Source organism: Leucoraja erinacea, chromosome 4, assembly GCF_028641065.1.
Source record: "Leucoraja erinacea ecotype New England chromosome 4, Leri_hhj_1, whole genome shotgun sequence".
Lineage (NCBI taxonomy): Eukaryota > Metazoa > Chordata > Chondrichthyes > Rajiformes > Rajidae > Leucoraja > Leucoraja erinaceus.
In genome coordinates, this window is record NC_073380.1 from 13064203 (window position 1) to 13087230 (window position 23028).

The window sequence follows — 23028 nt, forward strand, 5'->3', positions numbered from 1 at the left end:
CCCTGGTGTCACGTGGTCTCCAGTATCAAAGTAACAAACAAAGATTATAGAGGAGCTCCTCTATAAAGGTGGCTTTCCTTTTACGCTGACTCTGGTCTGAAGAAGGGTATCGACACAAAATGTCACCCATTCATCCTCTCCACAGATGCTGCCTGTCCCACTGAGTTATTCCAGCATTTTATGTATACCCTATTCCTGTCATGATAGCCTACGCCTCAAAAGAGGGAAGAGGGAAGGGGGGGAAAGGAGGGAGATGGGAAAAGGAGAGGGAAGGAGGAGGGAGAGGGAAGGAGTTGGGAGAGGGGAGAAGGAGGGAGAGGGAAGGAGGAGGGAGAGGGGAGGAGGTGGGAGAGGGAAGGAGGAGGGAGAGGGGAGGAGGTGGGGGAGGGGAGGAGGAGGGAGAGGGAAGGAGCGCGGGAGGCCCGGGCGCGTCCTCGCTCTACGTCACCGGCTGCTGGGCGGGGGCGGGGCCGGGGCGGCGCGCGTGCTCGCGGGGCGTCAAACACCGGGGCGGCGGCGGCGCGCGAGCACGAGCACGAGCACAGCTACTGCCTGCAGCTGGTCAGGTCAGGACCAGAGCACCCCACCCTCACCCCCCCACCCTCACCCCCCCCCCCCCTTCACCTTCACCCCTCACACCCCCCCACCCCTCACCCCCCCCCCCCACCCCTCACCCCTTCACCCCCACCCTTCACCCCCCCCCCCACCCCTCACCCTGCCCCCAGCCCCCACCCTACCCCCAACCCTAACCCTCACCCTCACCCTCACCCTCACCCTCCCCCTCACCCTCACCCCCCCCCCCCCCCTCACCCTTCACCCCCCCCACCCCCTCACCCCCCCCCCTTCACCCTTCACCCCCCCACCCCCCCTTCACATACCCTCATCCTTCACCCCCCCACCCCCCCCCCCTCCCCTTCACCCCCCACCCCCCCCACCCTTCACCCCTCACCTTCACCCCCCCCCCACCCCCCATACCCTCATCACCTTTCACCCCCCCACACCCCTCACCTTTCACCCCCCCCCACCCCCCACCCTCACCCCTTTCACCCCCCACCCCCCACCCCTCACCTCCCCCACACTCCACACCCCCACCCACCCCTCAACCCCCCCCCCCTTAATTTGCCGTAGTATTCTGCTCGCAAGTAACAAATAAGGTAAATGCACAGAGTCTTTTACCTAGAGTAGGGGAATGAAGGGGGTGGTAGACAAAAATGCTGGAGAAACTCAGCGGGTGCAGCAGCATCTATGGAGCGAAGGAAATAGGCCGAAACCCTTCTTCAGAATGAAGAGGGTGTATGTTTAAGGTGAGAGGGGGAAGTTTAATGGGAGCCTGAGGGGCCACTTTTTCACTCAGATGGTGGAGGGTATATGGAATGAGTTGCAGGAGGAGGTAGAAACAAGGAACTGCAGATGTTGGTTTACACACAAGTACACAAACTGCTGCAGTAACTTTGGGTCAGGCAGCATCGCTGAAGATCATGTTTTAGACCGATTGTCTTGTCTAAACCAGCATCTGCAGTTTATTTCCTATTCATGATTCTTTCATCCAGGAAGTCGAGGCATAAGAGGCAGAGGTCGCAATGTCTCTGTTGGCCAGTGTTCCCCGGAGCAGAGGTGCAGCCACTTGCACCAAATGCAACCTCCAGCTCGGAATGTGTTGGAAGGAACTGCAAATGCTGGTTTAGACAATAGGTGCAGGAGTAGGCCATTCGACCCTTCGAGCCAGCACCACCATTCAATGTGATCATGGCTGATCATCCCCAATCAGTACCCCGTTCCTGCCTTCTCCCCATATCCCTTGACTCCGCTATCTTTAAGAGCCCAATCTAGCTCTCTTGAAAGTATCCAGAGAACCGGCCTCCGAGGCAGAGAATTCCACAGACTCACCACTCTCTTTGAGAAAAAGTGTTTCCTCGTCTCCGTTCTAAATGACTTACCCCTTATTCTTAAACTGTGGCCGCTGGTTCTGGACTCCCCCAACATCGGGAACATGGGGTCAGGACCATTCTTCAGACTGGTGAGGGGGAAGAAAGCTGGAAGAGAGGGGAAAGTTAAGACTAACCATGGCAAGTAATAGGTGGACACGGGCAAGGGGACTGGGTTTGATAGGCAGATGGTTGGTAGAAAGGCCAGAGAAAGCAAGATGCGAGACAGAAGGATTGCAGAGGATGACATTTTGTGAGATGGGAAGAATGGGTGCAAGTTCAGCTGGGGAGTGGGGGAGGGAGTTTAATAAAACTGGAAGACTTTTGTTCCTCTGGCCTCCCTGTCTTGATGAAGGCTCTTTGATCCAAAGCATTCGCTCTTCATTTTCTCACCCCATACATGTTGCCCGATCGACTGAGTGTTTCCCGCATTTTCTATTTTTGTTCAGAACTTCAGGTCCCATCATAACTTTTGTGGTGGCATTTCCTTGATTTTCAAATGATTGAATCAATGTTTTTATTTCCTCACGTAGAAATCGAGACCATGAAGGTTTCCTATCGTCTCTGCTGCTCTCTTCAGAATATCGCCGCTCAGTTTTTGCACTGCGAGCCTTCAATGTGGAGTTGGCTCAGGCAAGTGATCCGAATAGCTCCTGCAAATGTGTGTGTTTGTTAAACTCATGATTCTCCCTTCGGAGTGGTGGTTTATGAATAGCATGATGTTCCTTCAGATGTGCTTTCAATAGACAGTAGGTGCAAGAGTAGGCCACTCGGCCCCTCGAGCCAGCGCCGTCATTCAATGTGATCATGGCTGATCATCTCCAATCAGTACCCCGTTCCTGCCTTCTCCCCATATCCCCTAACTCCGTTATCTTTTAGAGCCCTATCTAGCTCTCTCTTGAAAGTATCCAGAGAACAGGCCTCCACCGCCCTCTGAGGTAGAGAATTCCAGATTCAAAACTCTCTGTGTGAAAAAGTGTTTCCTTGTCCTGTTCTAAATACCTTACCCCTTATTCTTAAACTGTGGCCCCTGGTTCTGGACTCCCCCAACCTCGGGAACATGTTTCCTGCCTCCAGTGTGTCCAAACCCTTAATATTCTTATATGTTTCAATAAGATTCCTTCTCAACCTTCTAAACTCCAGAGTGTACAAGCCCAGCCGCTCCATTCTCTCAGCATATGACAGTCCCGCCACCCCGGGAATTAACCTTGTAAACCTACGCTGCACTCCCCTCAAAGCTTTTTACTGAACCTTGGTACAAGTGACAATAAACTAAAATTGCGAGCAATTTTAAGCACCGTATCCGAGGAAGGATGCGCTGGTTCTCGAGAGGGTCTAGAGGAGGTTTACAAGAATGATCCCAGGAATGACAATAGACAATAGGTGCAGGAGTAGGCCATTCGGCCCTTTGAGCCAGCACCGCCATTCAGTATGATCATGGCTGATCATCCACAATCAGTACGCCGTTCCTGCCTTCTCCCCATATCCCCTGACTCTGTTATCTTTTAGAGCCCTATCTAGCTCTCTCTTGAAAGTATCCAGAGAACCGGCCTCCACCGCCCTCTGAGGCAGAGAATTCCACAGAGTGGGTTAACATATGATGAGCGTTTGTCAGCACTGGGCCTGTACTCGCTAGAGTTTAGAAGAATGAGGAGAGACCTCATCGAAACGTACAGAATAGTGAAAGGCTTGGATAGAGTGGATGTGGAGAGGATGTTTCCACTAGTGGGAGAGTCTAGGACTTGAGGTCATGTAAGGTTGAGTATACTTGATGATGACTTCCTGTGCTCAATGTGTGGCAGTTTGTAAACAGTATATTAAAAAAAAAAAAAACAAGAATGAGGGTTACTTAAATAAAAACGTCACGCTGTGCAACACAAATGTTCCTAATTCCTTGTTTCTTGCTTTCCTCCTGTAAGGTGCAAGATGTTGTATCCCAGAAAACAATGGGTCTCATGAGGATGCAATTTTGGAGGCAACTCATAGAGGATGTTTATAATGATAACCCTCCTCACCAGCCTATTGCCTTAGAGTTATGGAAGGTAAATCCATTTTTAATTAACGTGTTCTGCATAGGTTTTTTTAGTAAGTAGAATAGCTCTTATTTCTCTGCCTGTGATTAGCTAAAAGGACAGCGTCTCCTTGCTTTGGCTACTTTGATTAATTTTTTGAGCTGTTCTGGGCCGAGTCTTACAAAACCTTTCATGAAATATAACTATTTTAAAATACAAGACACAAGATTTCTGGATTCTGCTTGTCACCATTTCCCATTTAGGACCAGGCACAGCTGCTGTGAATTGGAGGTTGCTTTATTTTATTTAAAACGTATTAGACGTGATAGCAATTAAGAACAGTTTTTGAAATTAAATCTATTTCAATCATTTGATGTCACTTATTATCAGAGGAGTTTAAAAGCAGTTCAATGTCTATTGACACTAACAATTTTTGAAAAAGGCAGTGGGCCAGCACTTGGGACTTGCTGCATTGTAGTGACTCACAGACTGCTTTGCTTTCCACAGTGGCTGCAGCAGCAAGGCCTGGAGGATATTTGTACCCATGTCAGGGGTTATGTGGAGAAGGCAGGAGAATGGGGTTGAGTGGGATAGATAAATCAGCCATGACTGAATGGCGGAGTAGACTTGATGGGCCGAATGGCCTAATTCTGCTCCTAGAACATGAACTGTGGTACCATAGTAACAGCAGCTGCAAGTTTTTCCTGGTCTGGCCTACAGTGACTCATAGAAAATAGTTGCAGGAGATGGCCATTCGGCCCTTCGAGCCATCACCGTGATTCAATATGATCGTGGCTGATCATCCACAATCAGTAGCCTGTTCCTGCTTTCTCCCAATATCCATTGATTGCGTTAGTCCTAAGAGCTATATCTACAGTGCATTCAGAACCCTTCATTTTTTCAACATTTTGTTACGTTACAGCCTTATTCTAAAATGGTTTAAATTCAATTTTTTAAATCATTAATCTACACACAATACCCCATAATAAAAAAATGAAAACAGGTGTCTAGAAATCTTTGCAAAGTAATTAAAAAGAAATAACTGAAATATCACATTTACATAAGTATTCAGACCCTTTCCTCAGTACTTTGTTGAGGCATCTTTGGCAGCGATTACAGCCTCAAGTCATCATCGTTATGATGCTACAAGCTTGGCACCTGTATTTGGGTAGTTTCTCCCATTCTTCTCTGCAGATCCTCTCAAGCCCTGTCAGGTTGGATGGGAGTCCTGGTGGTTCCAAAGTTCTTCCATTTAAGAATGACGGAGGCCACCGTGCTCTTCGCGACCTGCAATGCTGCAGAAATTGCTTTATACCCTTCCCCAGACCTGTGTCTCGACACAATCCTGCCTCGGAGGTCTACGGACAATTCCTTCGTCTTCATGGCTTGATTTTTGCTCTGATGTGCACTGTCAACTGTGGGACCTTATATAGACAGGTGTGTGCCTTTCCAAATCATGCCCAATCAATTTAATTTACCACTGGTGGACACCAATCAAGTTGTAGAAACATCTCAAGGATAATCAATGGAAACAGGATGAACCAAAGCTCAATTTTGAGTGCCACAGCAAAGGGTCTGAATATGTAAATGTGATATTTAAGTTATTTATTTTTAATTACTTTGCAAACATTTCTGAACACCAGTTTTTGCTTCTTCATTCTGGGGTATTGTGTGTAGATTAATGATAAGAAAAAATAATTTAATCAATTTTAAAATAAGGCTGTAATGTAACAAAATGTGGAAAAAGTGAAGGGCCTGAATACTTTCTGAATGGACTGTAATTCTCTCTTGAATATATCCAGTGAATTGGCCTCCACTGCCATCTGTGGCAGAGAATTCCATAGATTCACAATTCTCTGGCTGAAAAAGTTTTTCCTCGTCTTAGTCGTAAATTGCCTACCCCTTATTCCTAAATTGTTGGCGGAGTCCTGGTTCAGGATTCCCCCAACATGGGGAACATTTTTTCTGCATCTAGCCTGTCCAATCCCTTAAGAATTTTTAATGTTCCTGTAAGATATCCTCTCATCCTACTAAACTCCAGTGTATATGAGCCCAGTTGATCCATTCTTTAATCATATGTTAGTCCCGCCATCCCGGGAATTAACTTGATGTACCTGCTCTGCACTCCCTCAATAGCAAGAAAGTCCTTCCTTAAATTAAGAGACCAAAATTGCACACAATACTCCAGGCGCAGTCTCAAAACTGCAATAGGTCCTCCTTGCTCCTATACTCAAATCCTCTCACTATGAAGGCCGACATATCATTATCTTTCTTCACTTCCCGCTTTACCTGCATGGGTACTTTCAGTGACTGATGTACAAGGACACCTAGATCTTGTTGCACCTCCCATTTTCCTAATCTGCAAGCATTCAGATAATAATATGCCTTCCTGTTCTTGCCACTAAAATGGATAACCTCACATTTATCCACATTATACTGCATCGGCCATGCTTCTGCCCACTGCCCAACCAATCCAAGTCATCCTGCAGCCTCATAAAATCCTCCTTGCAGCTCACATTGACACCTAGCTTTGTGTCATCCTCAAATTTGGAGATGTTACAGTTAATTCCTTTGTCTAAATCGTTATTATATATTGGAAATAACTGGGGTCCCAGCACTGATCCTTGCGGCACCCCACTAGTCACTGCAGACTCTAGACACACCTCTGTATTGTCCCTGAATTGTCTCCTCAGTTTAGGGGTGACAAGAAATTGACAATAAGTACTGGCATTGCCAGGATAATCCATACCCTGTAAACAATAAAAAAGCTCTTATCATCCAGTGAATTAACTATTCCTACAATGTGGCACGTTTAGATTAGTTTATTTTAGAGATACAGCGTGGAAACAGGCCCTTCGGCCCACCGAGTCCACCCAGACCAGCAATCCCCGCACATTAACGCTATCCTACACACATTAGGGACAGTTAGAATTATACCAAGGCAATTACCCAACAAATCTGTACGTCTTTAGAGTGTGGGAGGAAACTGAAGATAGACAATAGGTTCAGGAGTAGGCCATTCGACCCTTCGAGCCAGCACTGCCTGCCTTTAGCAACCAACCATATTTAGGTCAGCAAGACCAACACTTGAGTCATCTCAAGAGAGAGAGAGTCAAGAGTGTTATATTGTCCTATGTCCCAAAACGGAACAATGAAAGTCTTAAGTGGCTTCAATAGACAATAGGTGCAGGAGTAGGCCATTCGGCCTTTCAAGCCAGCACCGCCATTCAATGTGATCATGGCTGATCATCCCCAATCAGTACCCGTTCCTGCCTTCTCCCCATATCCCCTGAGTCCGCTATTTTTAAGAACCCTATTTTCAAGATCTTGAAGAAAACCCACGCAGGTCACAGGGAGAACGTACAAACTCCATACAGACAGCACCTGTAGTCGGGACCGAACCCGGGTCTCTGGTGCTGTTCGCGCCATAGGGCAGCAACTCTACCGCTGTGCCAGCGTTCCACCCGTTTTATGTGTAATGTGGATGTTGTTGACAAAAACTTGATGAAGATTTTTCTTCATTAAATTCCTTAATATGTTAGCCAGTGCAAAATAATATAGTGGAAAATTCAGCATTGGTGTGTATGCATGATATTAGTAAAATTGCACACATTTATTGCCAGTACTATAGAAAAGGAAGTTATTATGCTTGCACCCTTAAGATGTCTGTTTTTGCCATTGCCAGGCAATAAGAAAACACAAGCTGACCAAGCGATGGTTTCTGAGAATTATAGATGAGCGGGTAAGTCTTCTTTTTACCTTCATGTGCCTTCGGAAAGATGAACCTCGTGTTTGATGCGACAGAATAGTTAAAAGGTTGTAAGTTATCATGGTGTTCCTTCCTCAGTCTTCAAGTTTGATCACATGTTCTGCTATGCCACGAAATGGAGGACCTCTAGCTCGTCCTTAATCTCGTCTTCATGAGGAAGTGAGTCGGTGAGCCGGCCGCCGCAACATACACATACACACACAGCTCTTTTTAATCTGTCACGGATATTACGACACAATACGATACGATAGAACTTTATTTATCCCAGGATGGAAATAGATTACATTTTAAAGCATTTTGGTATTAGCACAGAGAAGAACATTTCATTTGATTGCTCTTTTGATGTCTGAGAGTGGAGGAAGACATTTTAAAAGTGGCAAAGATGCCAAATTAATATTGACAAGGATACTGATAGAAAAGTGGCAGGTAAGTGTGAAAGATGCAGATTGAATGGCTCAGGTTTCATTGGGGATACAGAGATCTGCATGTATATGTGCAGAATTGTTTTGAAGGTGGCAGGACATGCTGAGGGAGTGGTGAGTAAAGCATAGTTTACAAGAATGAATCTAGGAATGAGTGGGTTAGCATATGATGAATGTTTGAATTCATTCATTGCCACAGATGGTCTTGGTGGCCAAGTCATTGGATCATAAATAGATGGGCAGGGTAATTGCCTCACTTTGACGTGTGTGCAGCTAAAACAAATACCAAATAATTAATGAACTGCTTCACTGTTGCAAATTGCTCATGCTCTAAGCTCAACAACTAAGGGTAAAAATGGCATGGTAACTGTAAGTAATTTGGGGCTTGGACAGAATAATATATTGATAATAAGAAATTGATAGTCTGTGTGGGCAGTGGGCAGGTGCTGTAGACCTGCACGGGAAGGTAGACGCTCCCGCCCCCACCAGCCTCGGGCAGATGGGGCTTGTCAGCTTGGGAAGGCAGTCCATCCAGGAGAGGGAAAACTCTGATTTAAAATCTTTTACTGCCTTGTGGCCATATCCAGTCATGGAAAAGGCTCCTGGAGTAAACCAAGAAAAATCCGGGGTCGGACCCCCTAAGGCAGTTCGTCGTTGTCTACAACCTCGCTCTGGCAGCTCCTGCGACGGCGCGGGTGCCAAACTGTAACGGCCCTGCTGTTCCTTTGGATCGATCAGCGACGTGGAAAGGGGGGACATGCTGCATGGGCAACTGCCTGTCCTCCATATGACATCGCCCAGGCTTACATCTGACCGGGATGCATCACCCATGGTCAGTGATGACCGAGGGGGGCCTACTGTGATAGTCTGTAGCAATGTATTTTTATTTTAGGTGAACGACAGAATCATTCAAATTAAGTGTATTCCTCAACTGTAAATTTCAGGAAAAGAACCTGAATGAGAAAGCTTATAAAAATATCCAAGAGCTAGAAGCCTCTGCAGAGAATACTCAGTCATCATTCATCTACCTCCTCTTGGAAGTATTAGGTAAGGATACTGTTTACAACTTTGGTGCACTGATTATTTGACTGAGTTTTTTTATTATGTAAGGAGACCAAATTTTAGACTTTGGAGATACAGCGCGGAAACAGACCCTTCAACCCACCAAGTCCGCGCCGACCAGTGATAACTTACACACTAACACTATCCTACACACTTGGGTCGATTTACAATTTACCAAAGCCAATTAACCTACCAAACAGTATGTCTTTGGAGTGTGGGAGGAAACCGGAGAAAATGTACCTGGTCACGGGGAGAACGTACAAACTCCGTACTGACAGCACCCGTAGTCAGGATCGAACCCAGGTCTCTATCGCTGCGAGGCAGTATCACTACTACTGTGCCACCCAATTTTCTAGATAAAATTGTTTTTGTATAAAAACAAAGTCATTTGCAGCCTGATTGTGCTTTTGTTGCTGAACCTCATCTATTTAAAACCTATGCTTGAGTAATTTGCATTAGCCAATTAACTTAACAAACGACACTTCTTTGGACAACTGGTACGTCCACAGCAAACCCACACGGAGACAAGCACCGCACACAAAACCGACGGTCAGAATCAAATCTCTGTGCGTGTTGCGACGCGGACTTGAGAATCTGCGCGCTGCCCTTTCAAGAGAGTCGAGTGTTTAATTATCACATGTACTGTTAACGGGACAATGAGATTCATACTTGCAGCAACACAACAGTACTGTGAACAGAATACCCGTAGAAAAGTATATAAAAAAACAAATAAATTCAAAGCCGGTAACCCCAATACTAGCGGGAACAAAAAAAACAAATCCTTAGTACAATCGAGACGCCTGACATTTTGGACCATTGTAATAGTCTCGCCTTGTCTATGCAACCACTGATTGCCAAGAAGAAAAAGGAAAGGCAGATGTTATAGCAGTGCCTTCATCTACTGAAGGCAAAAGCATACCCAAGTAATTTACAACTTTATTTGTAAAACTGATACAGGAAAACTTATAAAATGTTCAGGGCATGTTATCCTATTGTATTGTCGTCGAGTCAAGTCACATTTATTTATATAGCACATTTAAAAAACAACTCTCGTTGGCCAAAGTGCTTTACATTTGTTATAAGAATAGTATAAACAAACAAACTACATATATATATACATATAACCCTCGCTCAGTGGACGTCAGGAAAGGCTTGGGAGTATAGATAAGATTTTAGTCTTGACTTAAAGGAGTCGATGGAGGGGGCAGTTCTGATGGGAAGAGGTATGCTGTTCCACAGTCTAGGAGCTGCAACCGCAAAGGCGCGGTCACCCCTAAGCTTATGCCTAGACCGCGGGATATTCAGCAACCCCAAGTCGGCTGATCTGAGGGACCTGGAGGTGGAGTGGTGGGTGAGAAGACTTTTAATGTAGGTGGGGGCAAGCCCATTGAGGGCTTTGTAGACATAGAGGAGGGACTTGAAATGTATACAGAACCGCACCGGGAGCCAGTGGAAAGAGGCCAGGATTGGGGTGATGTGGTCCCTTTTTCGGGTGCCCGTCAGGAGTCTCGCTGCGGCGTTTTGGACCAGTTGCAGGCGGGACAGGGAAGATTGGCTGATGTAAAGAGAGTTGCAGTAATCTAGGCGGGAAGAGATACAATTGTCTCAATTGTAATTGTGTATTGTCTTTCCGCTGACTGGTTAGCACGCAACAAAAGAGCTTCTCACCGTACCTCGGTACACGTGACAGTAAACTAAACTAAACTTCTGTATTGTATTATTATATTTAAATTATATTTTAATTTATTATTCAAAAAAGAGTTAGATAGATTTGGGCTAGCAGAATCAAGGGATATAGGGAGAAGGCAGGAATGGGGTACTGATTGGAAATGAGCAGCCATGATCACATTCATTGGCGGTGCTGGCTCGAAGGGCTGAATGGCCTACTCCTGCACCTATTGTCTATGGATCTATGTATTATAGTCACGGGTACCGAGGTACAGTGAAAAACGTTTTGTTGCATGTTATCCAGTCTGCGAAAAGACTATACATGGTTACAATCAAGTTATCCACGGTGTACCGATACAGGATAAAGGTCTAACGTTTAGTGCAACGTAAAGTCCAATTAAAGAAAGTTTGAAAGTCTCCACTGTGGTAGATGGGAGGTCAGGATTGATCTTTAGAGTCTGAGTCGCACAGCGTGAAAACGGGCCCTTTGACCAAACTTGCCTGCACCGACCAACAAGTCCCATTTACGCAAGTCCCACCTTTCCTGCATTTGGTCCATATCCCTCTAACCCTGTTCTATCCATGTGCCTGTCTAAATGTTTCTTAAACGTTGCAGTTGTACCTGCTGTTGTCAAGTTGAAGAAGACTGTTCAGTTGTCTGATCCTGCGCTGGGAAGAAACTGTCTCAATAGACAATAGGTGGAGGAGTAGGCCATTTGGCCCTTCGAGCCAGCACCGCCATTCAATGTGATCATGGCTTATCATTCCCAATCAGTACCGCGTTCCTGCCTTCTCCCCATATCCCCTGACTCCGCTATTTTAAGAGCCCTATCTAGCTCCCTCTTGAAAGCATCCAGAGAACCTGCCTCCACCGCCCTCTGGGGCAGAGAATTCCACAGACTCACCACTCTCTTAAACTGTGGCCCCTGGTTCTGGACTCTCCCAACATCGGGAACATGTTTCCTGCCTCGAGTGTCCAAGTCCTTAACAATCTTATATGCTTCAATGAGATACCCTCTCATCCTTCTAAACTCCAGAGTGTACAAGCCCAGCTGCTCCATTCTCTCAGCATATGACAGTCCCGCCATCCCGGGAATTTACCTTGTAAACCTATGCTGCACTCCCTCAATAGCAAGAATGTCCTTCATCAAATTAGGGGACCAAAACAGCACACAACACTCCAGGTGTGGTCTCACTAGGGCTCTGTACAACTGCAGAAGGAAGTTACAATCTCTGTCTGGAAGTTATCAGACTTTGTTTTCAACTGCACCCAACTTTGGTGATTCATGTCAGTACAGACTGTATCTGTTTCTCTTGCAGGTGTGAGGGATATCCATGCTGACCACGCAGCCAGCCATATTGGAAAAGCTCAGGGAATAGTGACGTGTCTACGGGCAGCTCCCCATCACAGTATGCGACGCAAAGTTTACCTTCCGTTGGACATTTGTCTGCTGGTAAATATACATAGTTTCACTCTTTGGAAAATAATTCATCATCGTAGTATTTTGAGCAAGATGAATGCTGAAAGAATGGTACAAATAATTTGTGTGAGAAGGAACTGCAGATGCTGGTTTTCACCGAAGATGACGTTCAGGATCTTGACCCAAAACGACACCTATTCAATAGACAAAAGAACAATAGGTACAGGAGTAGGCCATTTGGCTCTTCGAGCCAGCACCGCCATTCAATGTGATCATGGCTGATCATCCCCAATCTGTACCCCGTTCCTACCTTATCCCCTGACTCTGCTATTTTTAAGAGCCCTATCTAGCTCTCTCTTGATAGTATCCAGAGTATCTCTGCCTCCACCGCCCTCTGAGACAGAGAATTCCACACTCACCACTCTGTGAGAATGTTTCCTCGTCTCCGTTCTAAATGGCTTAATTCCTTTTCTCCCGAGATGCTGCCTGTCTCGCTGAGTTACTCCAGCATTTTCTGTCTATCTTCTGTACAAATAATTAGTTTCATTCTCTCAAGGGGACCGTATTTACTTACAGATCAATGGGTCGTGGATTTTAAATTCATCTCAGGACACCTCTGGTTACAAGAATCGTAAGGAAATAGTCCCTGGATTAATTTGGTTTAGAGATACAGGATGGAAACAGGCCCTTGGGCCCCACTGTGTCCACACAGGCCATCATTCACCTATTCACACTCATTCTATTTTATCTCACTTTTGTTGGGATTCAGCAGATGAGGGAGCATCTGTGAAAAGAGAAACAGTACTTAAGATCAGTGACCACTTATCAGAATAATACTCTTAGCACTGTGTTGGTTTACAAGGTTAATTCCCGGGATGGCGGGACTGTCATATGCTGAGAGAATATAGTGGCTGGGCTTGTATACTCTGGAGTTTAGAAGGATGAGAGGGTATCTTATTGAAACATATAAGATTATCAAGGGTTTTAACATGCTAGAGGCAGGAAACAAGTTCCCGATGTTGGGGGAGTCCAGAACCAGGGGCCGTAGTTTAAGAGTAAGGGGTAAGCAGCCATTTAGAACGGAGACGAGGAAACACTTTTTCTCACAGAGTTGTGAGTCTGTGGAATTCGCTGCCTCAGGAGGCCAGTTCTCTGGATACTTTCAAGAGAGAGCCAGATAGTGCTCTTAAAGGTAGCGGAGTCAGGGGATATGGGGAGAAGGTAGGAATGGGGCACTGATTGGGGATGATCAGCCATGATCACATTGATTGGCGGTGCTGGCTCGAAGGTCCGAATGGCCTACTCCTGCACCTATTGTCTATTGTGTTCTGACTTTACTTACTGTTCCATTTGCTTTGGTTTAATTCTTCCAGCATGGTGCATCGCAAGAGGATTTCATTCGAGGGAATCGTGGAAAGCATGTGAGGGATGTGGTATTTGATGTGGCAAGTCAGGCTCATGTTCATCTTGAACACGTATGTATTTCTTACCCTTGTTATATTATTCATTTTTATCTCTCCCCGCCTTTGGTTGTGGGACACTCTTTAGAATAGAGAAAGGCTTGGACAGAATGGATGTGGAGAGGATGTTTCCACTAGCGGGAGAGTCTAGGACTAGAGGGCACAGCCTCAGAAATAAAGGACTTTCTTCTCGGAAGGAGATGAGGAGAAATTTCTTTTGTCAGTGGGTGATGAACCTGTGGATTCTTTGCCACAGACGGCTGTGGAGGCCAAGTCAGTGGATATTTTTATGGCAGAGATAGATAGATTCTTGATTGGTACGGGTGTCAGGGGTTATGGGGAGAAAGCAGGAGAATGGGGTTCGGAGGGAGAGAGAGAGATCAGCCATGATTGAATGGCGGAGTAGACTTGATGGGCCGAATGGCCTAATTCTACTCCCATCACTGATATTCCCAAATCATTTTTTTCAATCACTCAATTTATTCTTTGCTTACTTTTTTCTTTATTTCCATTTAACTTGATTGAATCTACTGTAATTGTTATCACTAACAGATGAAATATTCCTGAATAACTTTATTTGTTACAGGCCAGATCCTTCTGTAAAAATGTCCCTTTGAGGGCTTGCCCGGCATTTATACAAACGGTAAGTTATCTCTGACCATTAATTCTATAATGGTGAGTCCCACCGTAAATTGGAGGAGCAGCACCTCATATTTCACTTGGGCAGTTTGCACCCCAGCGGTATGAACATTGAGTTCTCCAATTTCAGGTAGTCCCTACTTTCTCCTCCCCTTCCCAGCCCACTGTCTCCGCCTCTTCCTTTCTTCTTTCCGCCCCCACCCTCACATCAGTCTGAAGAAGGGTCTTGACTCGAAAGATTGCCTATTCCTTCGCTCCATAGATGCTGCCTCACCCGCCGAGTTTCTCCAGCATTTTTGTCTACCTCCGATTTTCCAGCATCTGCAGTTTCTTCTTAAACAAATTATTTCTCTATTTCATTTTATTGTTCCTCGTATGTGCCACAGCTCCCAGGTCCAATTGATTGAAAGATACATAGTTATAAGCTCTTGTTTTCAATGAAAGGTACACTTTAGTGATCTAGAACGAAAACAGGCCCTTCAGTCCACTGAGTCCATGCCGACCGCTGATCACCAAGCTGTTCACACTGCCGTGTTATCCCACTTTCTCGTGTACTCCCTAACTCTAGGAGCAATTTTAAAAGGTCAATTAACCTGCAAGCCCGCACGTCTTTTGAATGTGGGAGGAAACCCAGGCAATCACAGGGAGAACGTGCAAACTCCACAATGATAGCACCCTAGGTCAGGATTGAACTTGGGTCTCTGGCACTGTGAGGCAGCAGATATACCAGCCGTGCCACTATGCCACACATCTACATCCCAGCTAGTGGTCCACTGTCCTGTGCTTTGTACACTTTAAGGATTTATCCAGATATCTTTTAAATGTTTGTTCCGATCTTTCCTGAAAGTCCAATCAGTTTTCTGCTCTTGCCGCGATAACTAATAACCTTTGTCAAGATCTGTTTGTCTCCTTGATCCAGTTTGGAACCTTTGAAGCAATCAGGATGTATCATTCTTCTCCAGTGTCATTTCAGCAGGCATCAGTTCCTTAGAAGGCTTAGGAAGTTTGGCATGTCCCCTCCAACTCTCACCAACTTCTACAGATGCTCCATAGAAAGCATTTTATCGGGATGCATCACGGCTTGGTTTGGGAACAGCTCCATCCAAGACCGCGAGAAATTGTAACAAATTGTGGACGCAGCCCAGACCATCACACAAACCAACTTCCCTTCCATTGACTCCAATTTTACCTCACGCTGCTTCGGCAAGGCCAGCAGCATAATCAAGGACGAGTCGCACCCTGGCCACTCCTTCTTCTCCCCTCTCCCAAACGTATAGAAGTGTGAAAACGCACACCTCCAGATTCAGGGACAGTTTCTTCCCAGCTGTTATCAGGCAACTGAATCATCCGACCACAACCAGAGAGCAGTCCCGAACTATCATCTACCTCATTGGTGATCCTCTGACTCATCCTTCATCAGACTTTACTGGCTTTATCTTGCATGAAGCAGTATTCCCTTATCATGTATCTGTCCAATTGTGATCATGTTTTGTCTTTCTGCTGACTGGTTAGCAAGCTATAAAAGCTTTTCACTGTACCACGTGACAATAAACTAAACTAAACTAACTGAGCAATGTTAAGGGATCGTTCTATTCTTACCAATTTATTGGTAGCCAAAGTTATTTGCAGAAAATCCATGTTCTCCAGCGATGCTTCCCCCTTCCCAGTTCTTCAACCAGTCTGACTATCCCTGATTACTTCATCTCTGCTTGCTTTGTTGTTACCTTCTCCAAAGCCAACAATGATCTATTCAACGTTTTCCTCGATCTCCATCCCCTTTGATGTCTCGTTCTCACACCTTACACTTCCTTATCTCTGTATCTCCCCCTCGCCTGACTCTCAGTCTGAAGAACGGTCTCAACCCGAAACGTCATCCATCCATTCCTTTTCTCCGGAGATGCTGCCTGACCCGCTGAGTTAGTCCAGCATTTTGTGTCTGTCTTTGTTGTAATTTCCGCTCACTCAACCACCACCTGCTTTCTCCTTCCTGTGTCCACACTTGGGTAAACAGAGGCATGATTTTTGAAATTCTGTTTTTCAATTTCAAATTGATGATCATCCCTAACTATCCCAACAAACAGCTGCCTGGCATCTGATGATATCCTTTAAAATTTCTGCCCTTCAATCTGATTTATTATTCGTGGTCTTGTTTGCCTCTTGGGAGGTTTCAAGGGCAGTTTATTGTCACATGTACCAATTAAGGTATTGTGGAATTCGAATTATGTTGGTCATGTTGCAGTTATATAAGACATTGATTAGGTAGACAAAAATGCTGGAGAAACTCAGCGGGTGAGGCAGCATCTATGGAGCGAAGTAATAGGTAACGTTTCGGGTCGAGACCCTTCTTTAGACATTGGTTAGGCCGCATTTAGAGTATTGTATTCTGGGCACCATATTAGAGGTAAGATGTTGTCAAGCTGGAAAGGGTACAAGGAAGATTTACGATGATGTTACCAGGACTCGAGGGTCTGAGCTATAGGGAGATGTTTAAGAAAGAACTGCAGATGCTGGAAAAATCAAAGGTAGACAAAAATGCTGGAGAAACTCAACGGGTGAGGCAGCATCTACGGAGCGAAGGAATAGGTGACGTTTCGGGGCAAGACTCTTCTTCAGACTATAGGGAGAGGTTGAGCTGGGAGGCTGGGACTATTTGTTGGAGCGCAGGTGGATTCAATTCAATTCAATGAACTTTATTTATCTGTTAGGAACTTAGGTGATGAGGGGTGATCTTATAGAGGTATATAAAATCATGAAAGGAATAGATCGGGTAGATGCACAGAGTCTCTTGCCTTGAGTAGTGGAATCGAAGACTAGAGGACATAGGTTCAAGGTGAATGGGAAAAGATTTAACACGAATCTGAGGGGTAAAGTTTTCACACAAAGGGTGCTGGGTGTATGGAACAAGCTGCCAGAGGAGGTAGTTGAGGCTGGGACTATCCCAACATTTAAGAAACAGTTGAACAGCAACATGAATAGGACAGGTTTGGAAGGATATGGACCAAACGTCGGCAGGAATAGTGTAGCTGGGACATATTGGCCAGTGTGGGCAAGTTGGGCCAAAGGACTTGTTTCCACACTTTATGACTCGATGACTCTTAACTGACAAAGGTTTAGAATTACATTCCTAAACCACTTCATCTCCAATTCTTTGCTGTGCTCATTAAGCCTACCTCTTTGTCCAAGTTCGTGTTAGCTGTTGTATGCTCACTTATATAGCTTTGTCAACTTTACGTTGCAAGTGCATGATGGATTAGAATAAAGTCTTATAAACAATGTATTATTAATAACTTGCTCACAGAATGTAGATATTGCTTGGAATTGCTCTTGGGCAGATAGTCATGAGGTGTCTTTTTAACTGCAGCTGTTCAAGTGAAGGTATTGTCATGGTATCATTAGTTTAGTTTAGAGATATAGCGTGGAAACAGGCTGTTCGTCCCGAGTCCAAACTGACCCTGATCACACGTACACTAGTTTTATCCCACACCCCAGGGACAATTTACAGAAGCCAATTGACCTCCAAACCTCTACGTCTTTGGAGTGTGGGAGGAAACCAGAGCAACTGGAGTAAACCCACACGGTCACAGGGAGAACGTACAAACTCCGTACAGACAGCATCTGTAGTCGGGATCAAACCCAGGTCTCTGGCGCTGTAGGGCAGCAACCCTTCTGCTGTGCTACTGTGCTACCTGTTGAGGAGGTTCGGGGATGATTTGTACTTTCGACGAGAACTTGGATTTTTTTTTTTAACACATCGAACTTCTTTTTCATAGGTTATTCTTGATGATTATTTGAACAAAATTCGTAAAGTGGATTTCGATCTATTTCATCCTAGCCTTCAGAAGAGGAATACAATGCTTCCTTTCTACCTGTATATACGTTCTTGGAGGAAAATCTATTAACGTAACATAAACATTATCATCGGAACGTTTCATCACAGTGGTCACCTTAAACATTCAGTATAGAAACAGAATGGAGTTGCCCCTTATGATCTCCTGAACCAGAAGAATTTGGGTTTCCTCTGAATCCTCGAAGGTGCCAGAAGAAGAGTTTGGAGCAATCGATGCTCAATGAATAACCCCGGCATGAAAACTGCCGCGGTTCAGAACTCGTCCATGTTGAATTGATAATATTTTAGAGTGAGTTTGTACGATAGTGGGTGTATTTATGACAGAGTGAGTAAAGATAATGAAGCTCACCATTTGGATATTTCATTATTGTAATCACGGCATGTTGTGGATGAATGTGATAAAATTGGTATTGTGCCTGGTTGTTATACCCAACCAGGAAGTCATTGATGTTAATAAACTGTTATGAAGTGTATTGAAGAGAAATGAAGAAAACATTGTTCTTCACCTTTAAAAAAAATGAGTAAATCCCAGAGGTACACAAAAATGCTGGAGAAACTCAGCGTTCAGAAGAAGGGTTTCGGGCCGAAACCCTTCTTCTGAAGAAGGGTTTCGGCCCGAAACGTCGCCTATTTCCTTCACTCCATAGATGCTGCTGCACCCGCTGAGTTTCTCCAGCATTTTTGTGTACCTTCGATCTTCCAGCATCTGCAGTTCCTTCTTGAACAGTAAATCCCAGATCTATTTCCAGTAATATTACCTGTTAGAGCAAAACTAAGTAACTAAGTACCCATGAGTTCTTTGTAGAGATATATTAGAATAGTGTAATTTTAACAGAATTAGTTTAAAATGCCACGTTCACAAGTTATAGGAGTAGAATTGGGCCATTCGGCCCATCGAGTCGACCGCCATTCAATCATGGCTGATCTCTGCCTCCTAATCCCATTTTCCTGCCTTCTCCCCATAAACCTCGACACCCGTTCTAATCAAGAATTTGTCTATCTCTGCCTTAAAAATATCCACTTACTTGGCCTCCACAGTCCTCTGTGGCAATGGGTTCCTCTCTCTCTCCCAAATATACCCTCTAACTTACGAACTCATTGTACAATACTGTGTTGTTTTCTTCTTATACAACTTCATCCCATAAAATGTCATTAAATTATTGATGACATGCTCCAAAATCCTGTTGAATGGCTTTCAAATATTATGGGCATGACTTTCTCTGTTTCTATGAAACATCAGTCCTAATATCTGCATCAACGTCAATAATGTTAGCAATTCCTGCTTTCCACATGATCTAGTGTTGTGGAGTTATTCCAACTCTGGTCAAATTTGGCAAACAATTGCAAAACATTGTAAAATTACTTTAGGTATCTTAGCTTAAAGATGCACAATGGAAATACTGTAGACCCTTTGGCCTCTTGGGTCCACACTGACGTACAACTCCTGTCGACACTAGTTCTGCTTTCCCATGACCTGCACTTTTAGGGGCAATTTTACAGAGGCCAATTAACCTACAAACCAGCACGTCATCGGGATGTGGGAGGAGAACCACGCGGTCAACGTGCAAACTCCACACAGGCAGCACCCTAGGTCAGAATCGAACCTGGATCTTGAGGTGCTGAGAGGCAGCAGGCCGACCAGCTGGGCTACTGTGCTGCCCCTGAGAAATGCATGACCTGCACTATTTTGTACGTAAAGAGATACAGGAAGCTGGCCCACCTACTAAACTAGTCACATCTGAGAAACTGGATATTTGTGTACCAATTTGGTGGACGTCCTAATGGGTCACCGGTTGTCGGTAGCTTGCCGTAGCTTGACGTCGACTAGGTGTTAGGTTGTTGTAGACATTGTCGTAGGGGGGGTCCAGTCGCCGTTTTTTGGCGACCTGCTACGACTATGACAGTCGCCGAAAAATCGCCTAATTGGGACAGGCCCGTAAGGGCTGGATGTAAATCTTGACGTCGTTTATTGTCAAATGTGCAATAAGATGCTTCATTTCTTTCATGATTGTTTGTAGTCTGTACCAAGTCTTTGTCCACCACACAGTCTGCCTCCAGGACACATTGACATCAAGTAGAATTTGCAACTGAGACCAATCTGCTAAAAAAAAATGATATAGAATCTTTTATGGACTAAGGTAAAGGTGGTTTCAATGATTAGAACATTGAACAGCACAGGAATGGGCCCCCTCGGCCCACTGTGTTTGTGTCGAGTACAATGCTAACTTAAACTGATCTCATCAGCCTGTTTCTGATCCATATCCCCTCTGCCTCTACATGATCATATCCATGATCTCATCTGCCTGTACATGATCAATATTCACAGCACTTCCATGTGCCGATCAAAGGTCTCTTCAACGCCACAATGGTATCTGACTCAACCACCTTTTTAAAAAAATAAAATAAAATGTATTCAGTCAGTTATTAAAAATAATATTTACAATACAATAAAACAAAATAGAACCCACTGCCATAATACAAGACAAACAAATATACTAAATAAATTACTATACAACTATGTTACAATCCTTGTCAAGGATGCATTCAACCCCCCACGGTGCCCGGCAGTCCCAGAAACCCCCCACTTTGCCTGTGGACCCACCACCATCCTTGGCAGCGTGTTCCAGGTCGCCACCACTCTCTGTGTAAAGGGCCTGTCCCACTGTACGAGGTAATTCAAGAGTTCTCCCAAGTTTCCCCTGATTCGAACTCGGAGGATTACGGAAAAAGCCGCTCGTAGGTACTCGGGGCTCTCGTGGACATTTTTCAACATGGTGATAAAACTTCACTAGCTTACCGCGTTTCCCGAGTACCTGCCGTTAGCGTTACGAGCCGCTAAGAGACATCCCCGAGCTCCGACGTACATTCTATGTACTTACCACGAGTTTGATTTTTTTGTTAAACTTGGGAGAGCTCTTGGGTAAACTCGTATAGTGGGACAGGCCCTTAAAGAACTTGCCCCCACCATCACCATGAAACGTTCCCCCTCTCATGTTATGACTGCGCCCTCTAGTGGTGGACAATTCCACGCCGGGTTCTGGGTGGAAGGTTCTGACTGTCAATCCTATCTATGCCTCTCATCATTTTACACACGGCTGTGAGGGCAGCGATTATACAGTTATAGTCATACAGCACAGAAACAATCTCTTTGACCCATCACGTTGCATATTTTTGCTCTAATTTCATTTAACCGCGGTAGGCCCTTGCATTCTGGATTCAAACATAGAAACATAGAAAATAGGTGTAGGAGTAGGCCATTCGCCCTTCGAGCCTGCACCGCCATTCAATATGATCATGGCTGATCATCCAACTCAGTATCCTGTACCTGATTCTCTCCATACCCCCTGATCCCCTAAGCCACAAGGGCCACATCTAACTCCCTCTTAAATATAGCCAATGAACTGGCCTCAACTACCTTCTATGGCAGAGAATTCCACAGATTCATCACTCTCTGTGTAAAAAAAGATTTTTTCGTCTCAGTCGTAAAAGACTTCCCTCTTATCCTTAAACGGTGACCGCCTAGTTCTGGACTTCCCCAACATCGGGAACAATCTTCTTGTATCTAGCCTGTCCATTCCCTTAAGAATTTTGTAAGTTTCTATAAGATGCCCCCTCAGTCTAAATCCTAGCGAGTACAAGCCGAGTCTATCCAGTCTTTCTACATATGAAAGTCCTGCCATCCCAGGAGTCAGTCTGGTGAATCTTCTCTGTACTCCCTCTATGGCAAGAATGTCGTTCCTCAGATTAGGAGAGCAAAACTGTACGAGTATTTGTTGTAAAGGAATTTGGCCTAAGTCGTTCATTCTGACCAAGATGTCCCATCAAAGCTAGTCCCGTTTTCCATGTTTGGCCCATATCCTTCTGAATCTTTCCTATCCATGTATCCATGGTGGTGGATCTGGAATTCATTGCTACGGAAGGCTATGGAAGCCAAGTCAATGGATATTTTAAAGGCAGAGATAGATAGATTCTTGATTAGTACATGAGTCAGGGGTTATGGGGAGAAGGCAGGAGAATGGGGTTAGGAGGGAGATATATTTAAGAAAGAACTGCAGATGCTGGAAAAATCGAAGGTGGACAAAAAGCTGGAGAAACTCAGCGGGTGAGGCAGCATCTATGGAGCAAAGGAATGGGCGACGTTTCGGGTCGAGACCCTTCTTCAGAGGGAGAGATATGGAGGGAGAGATAGATCAGCCATGATTGAATGGCAGAGTAGACTTGATGGGCCAAATGGCCTAATTCTGCTCCTATCACATGAACCTGTCCACATCTCTCATTAGGGCTGCAATACTTGCCATTTCATCAGCATAGCAGTAATTAGCAATTCATGCCAGTGTGAGGCCGATCAATCCAGAGCATCACAATCGCTGTGTGTTAGACAATGGTTTAAAATTGCAATGGCAAGTTTTAAAACACAAAGTTGCGGAGGAACTCAGTGGGTCAGGCAGCATCTGGGAAGGAAATGGACAGGTTATGTTTCCAATCTGGACCCTTCTGAGATTACGATCTTAGTTTAGTTTAGAGATACAGGGCGGAAACAAGCCCTTTGGCCCACCTAGTCCGGGCTGACCAGCGATCCCCACATATTAACACTATCCTACACACACTAGGGACAATTTACACCTACACCAAGCCAATTAACCGACAAACATGTGCGACTTTGGAGTATGGGAGGAAACCGAAGATCTCGGAGAAAACCCACGCGGTCACGGGGAGAACGTACAAGCTCCCTACAGACAGCACCCGTAGTCGGGATCGAACCTGGGTCTGTGGCGCTGTAAGGCAACAACTCTACTGCTGCGC

At 45.1% G+C, this 23028-nt stretch overlaps 1 protein-coding gene across 3 annotated transcripts; it reads left to right on the plus strand.

Annotated features, from left to right (window-relative positions):
- The first annotated feature begins 444 nt into the window (after positions 1–444).
- ndufaf6 (NADH:ubiquinone oxidoreductase complex assembly factor 6) lies at positions 445–18696 on the plus strand. Of its 3 annotated transcripts, none has more exons than XM_055633704.1 (9): positions 445–566; positions 2459–2558; positions 3845–3967; positions 7623–7679; positions 9073–9175; positions 12179–12312; positions 13653–13754; positions 14326–14382; positions 18149–18696. In XM_055633704.1, exons 3-9 carry the CDS (start codon positions 3872–3874, stop codon positions 18275–18277), a joined length of 678 nt encoding a protein of 225 aa, XP_055489679.1. In that variant the 5' UTR covers positions 445–566; positions 2459–2558; positions 3845–3871; the 3' UTR covers positions 18278–18696. The 3 variants fall into 3 exon arrangements, with proteins under 3 accessions (XP_055489679.1, XP_055489677.1, XP_055489678.1); XM_055633702.1 differs by having other exon boundaries at positions 470–566; positions 2459–2586; XM_055633703.1 differs by lacking the exon at positions 445–566 and adding an exon at positions 1155–1304 and having other exon boundaries at positions 2459–2586.
- Positions 18697–23028: the final 4332 nt, after the last annotated feature.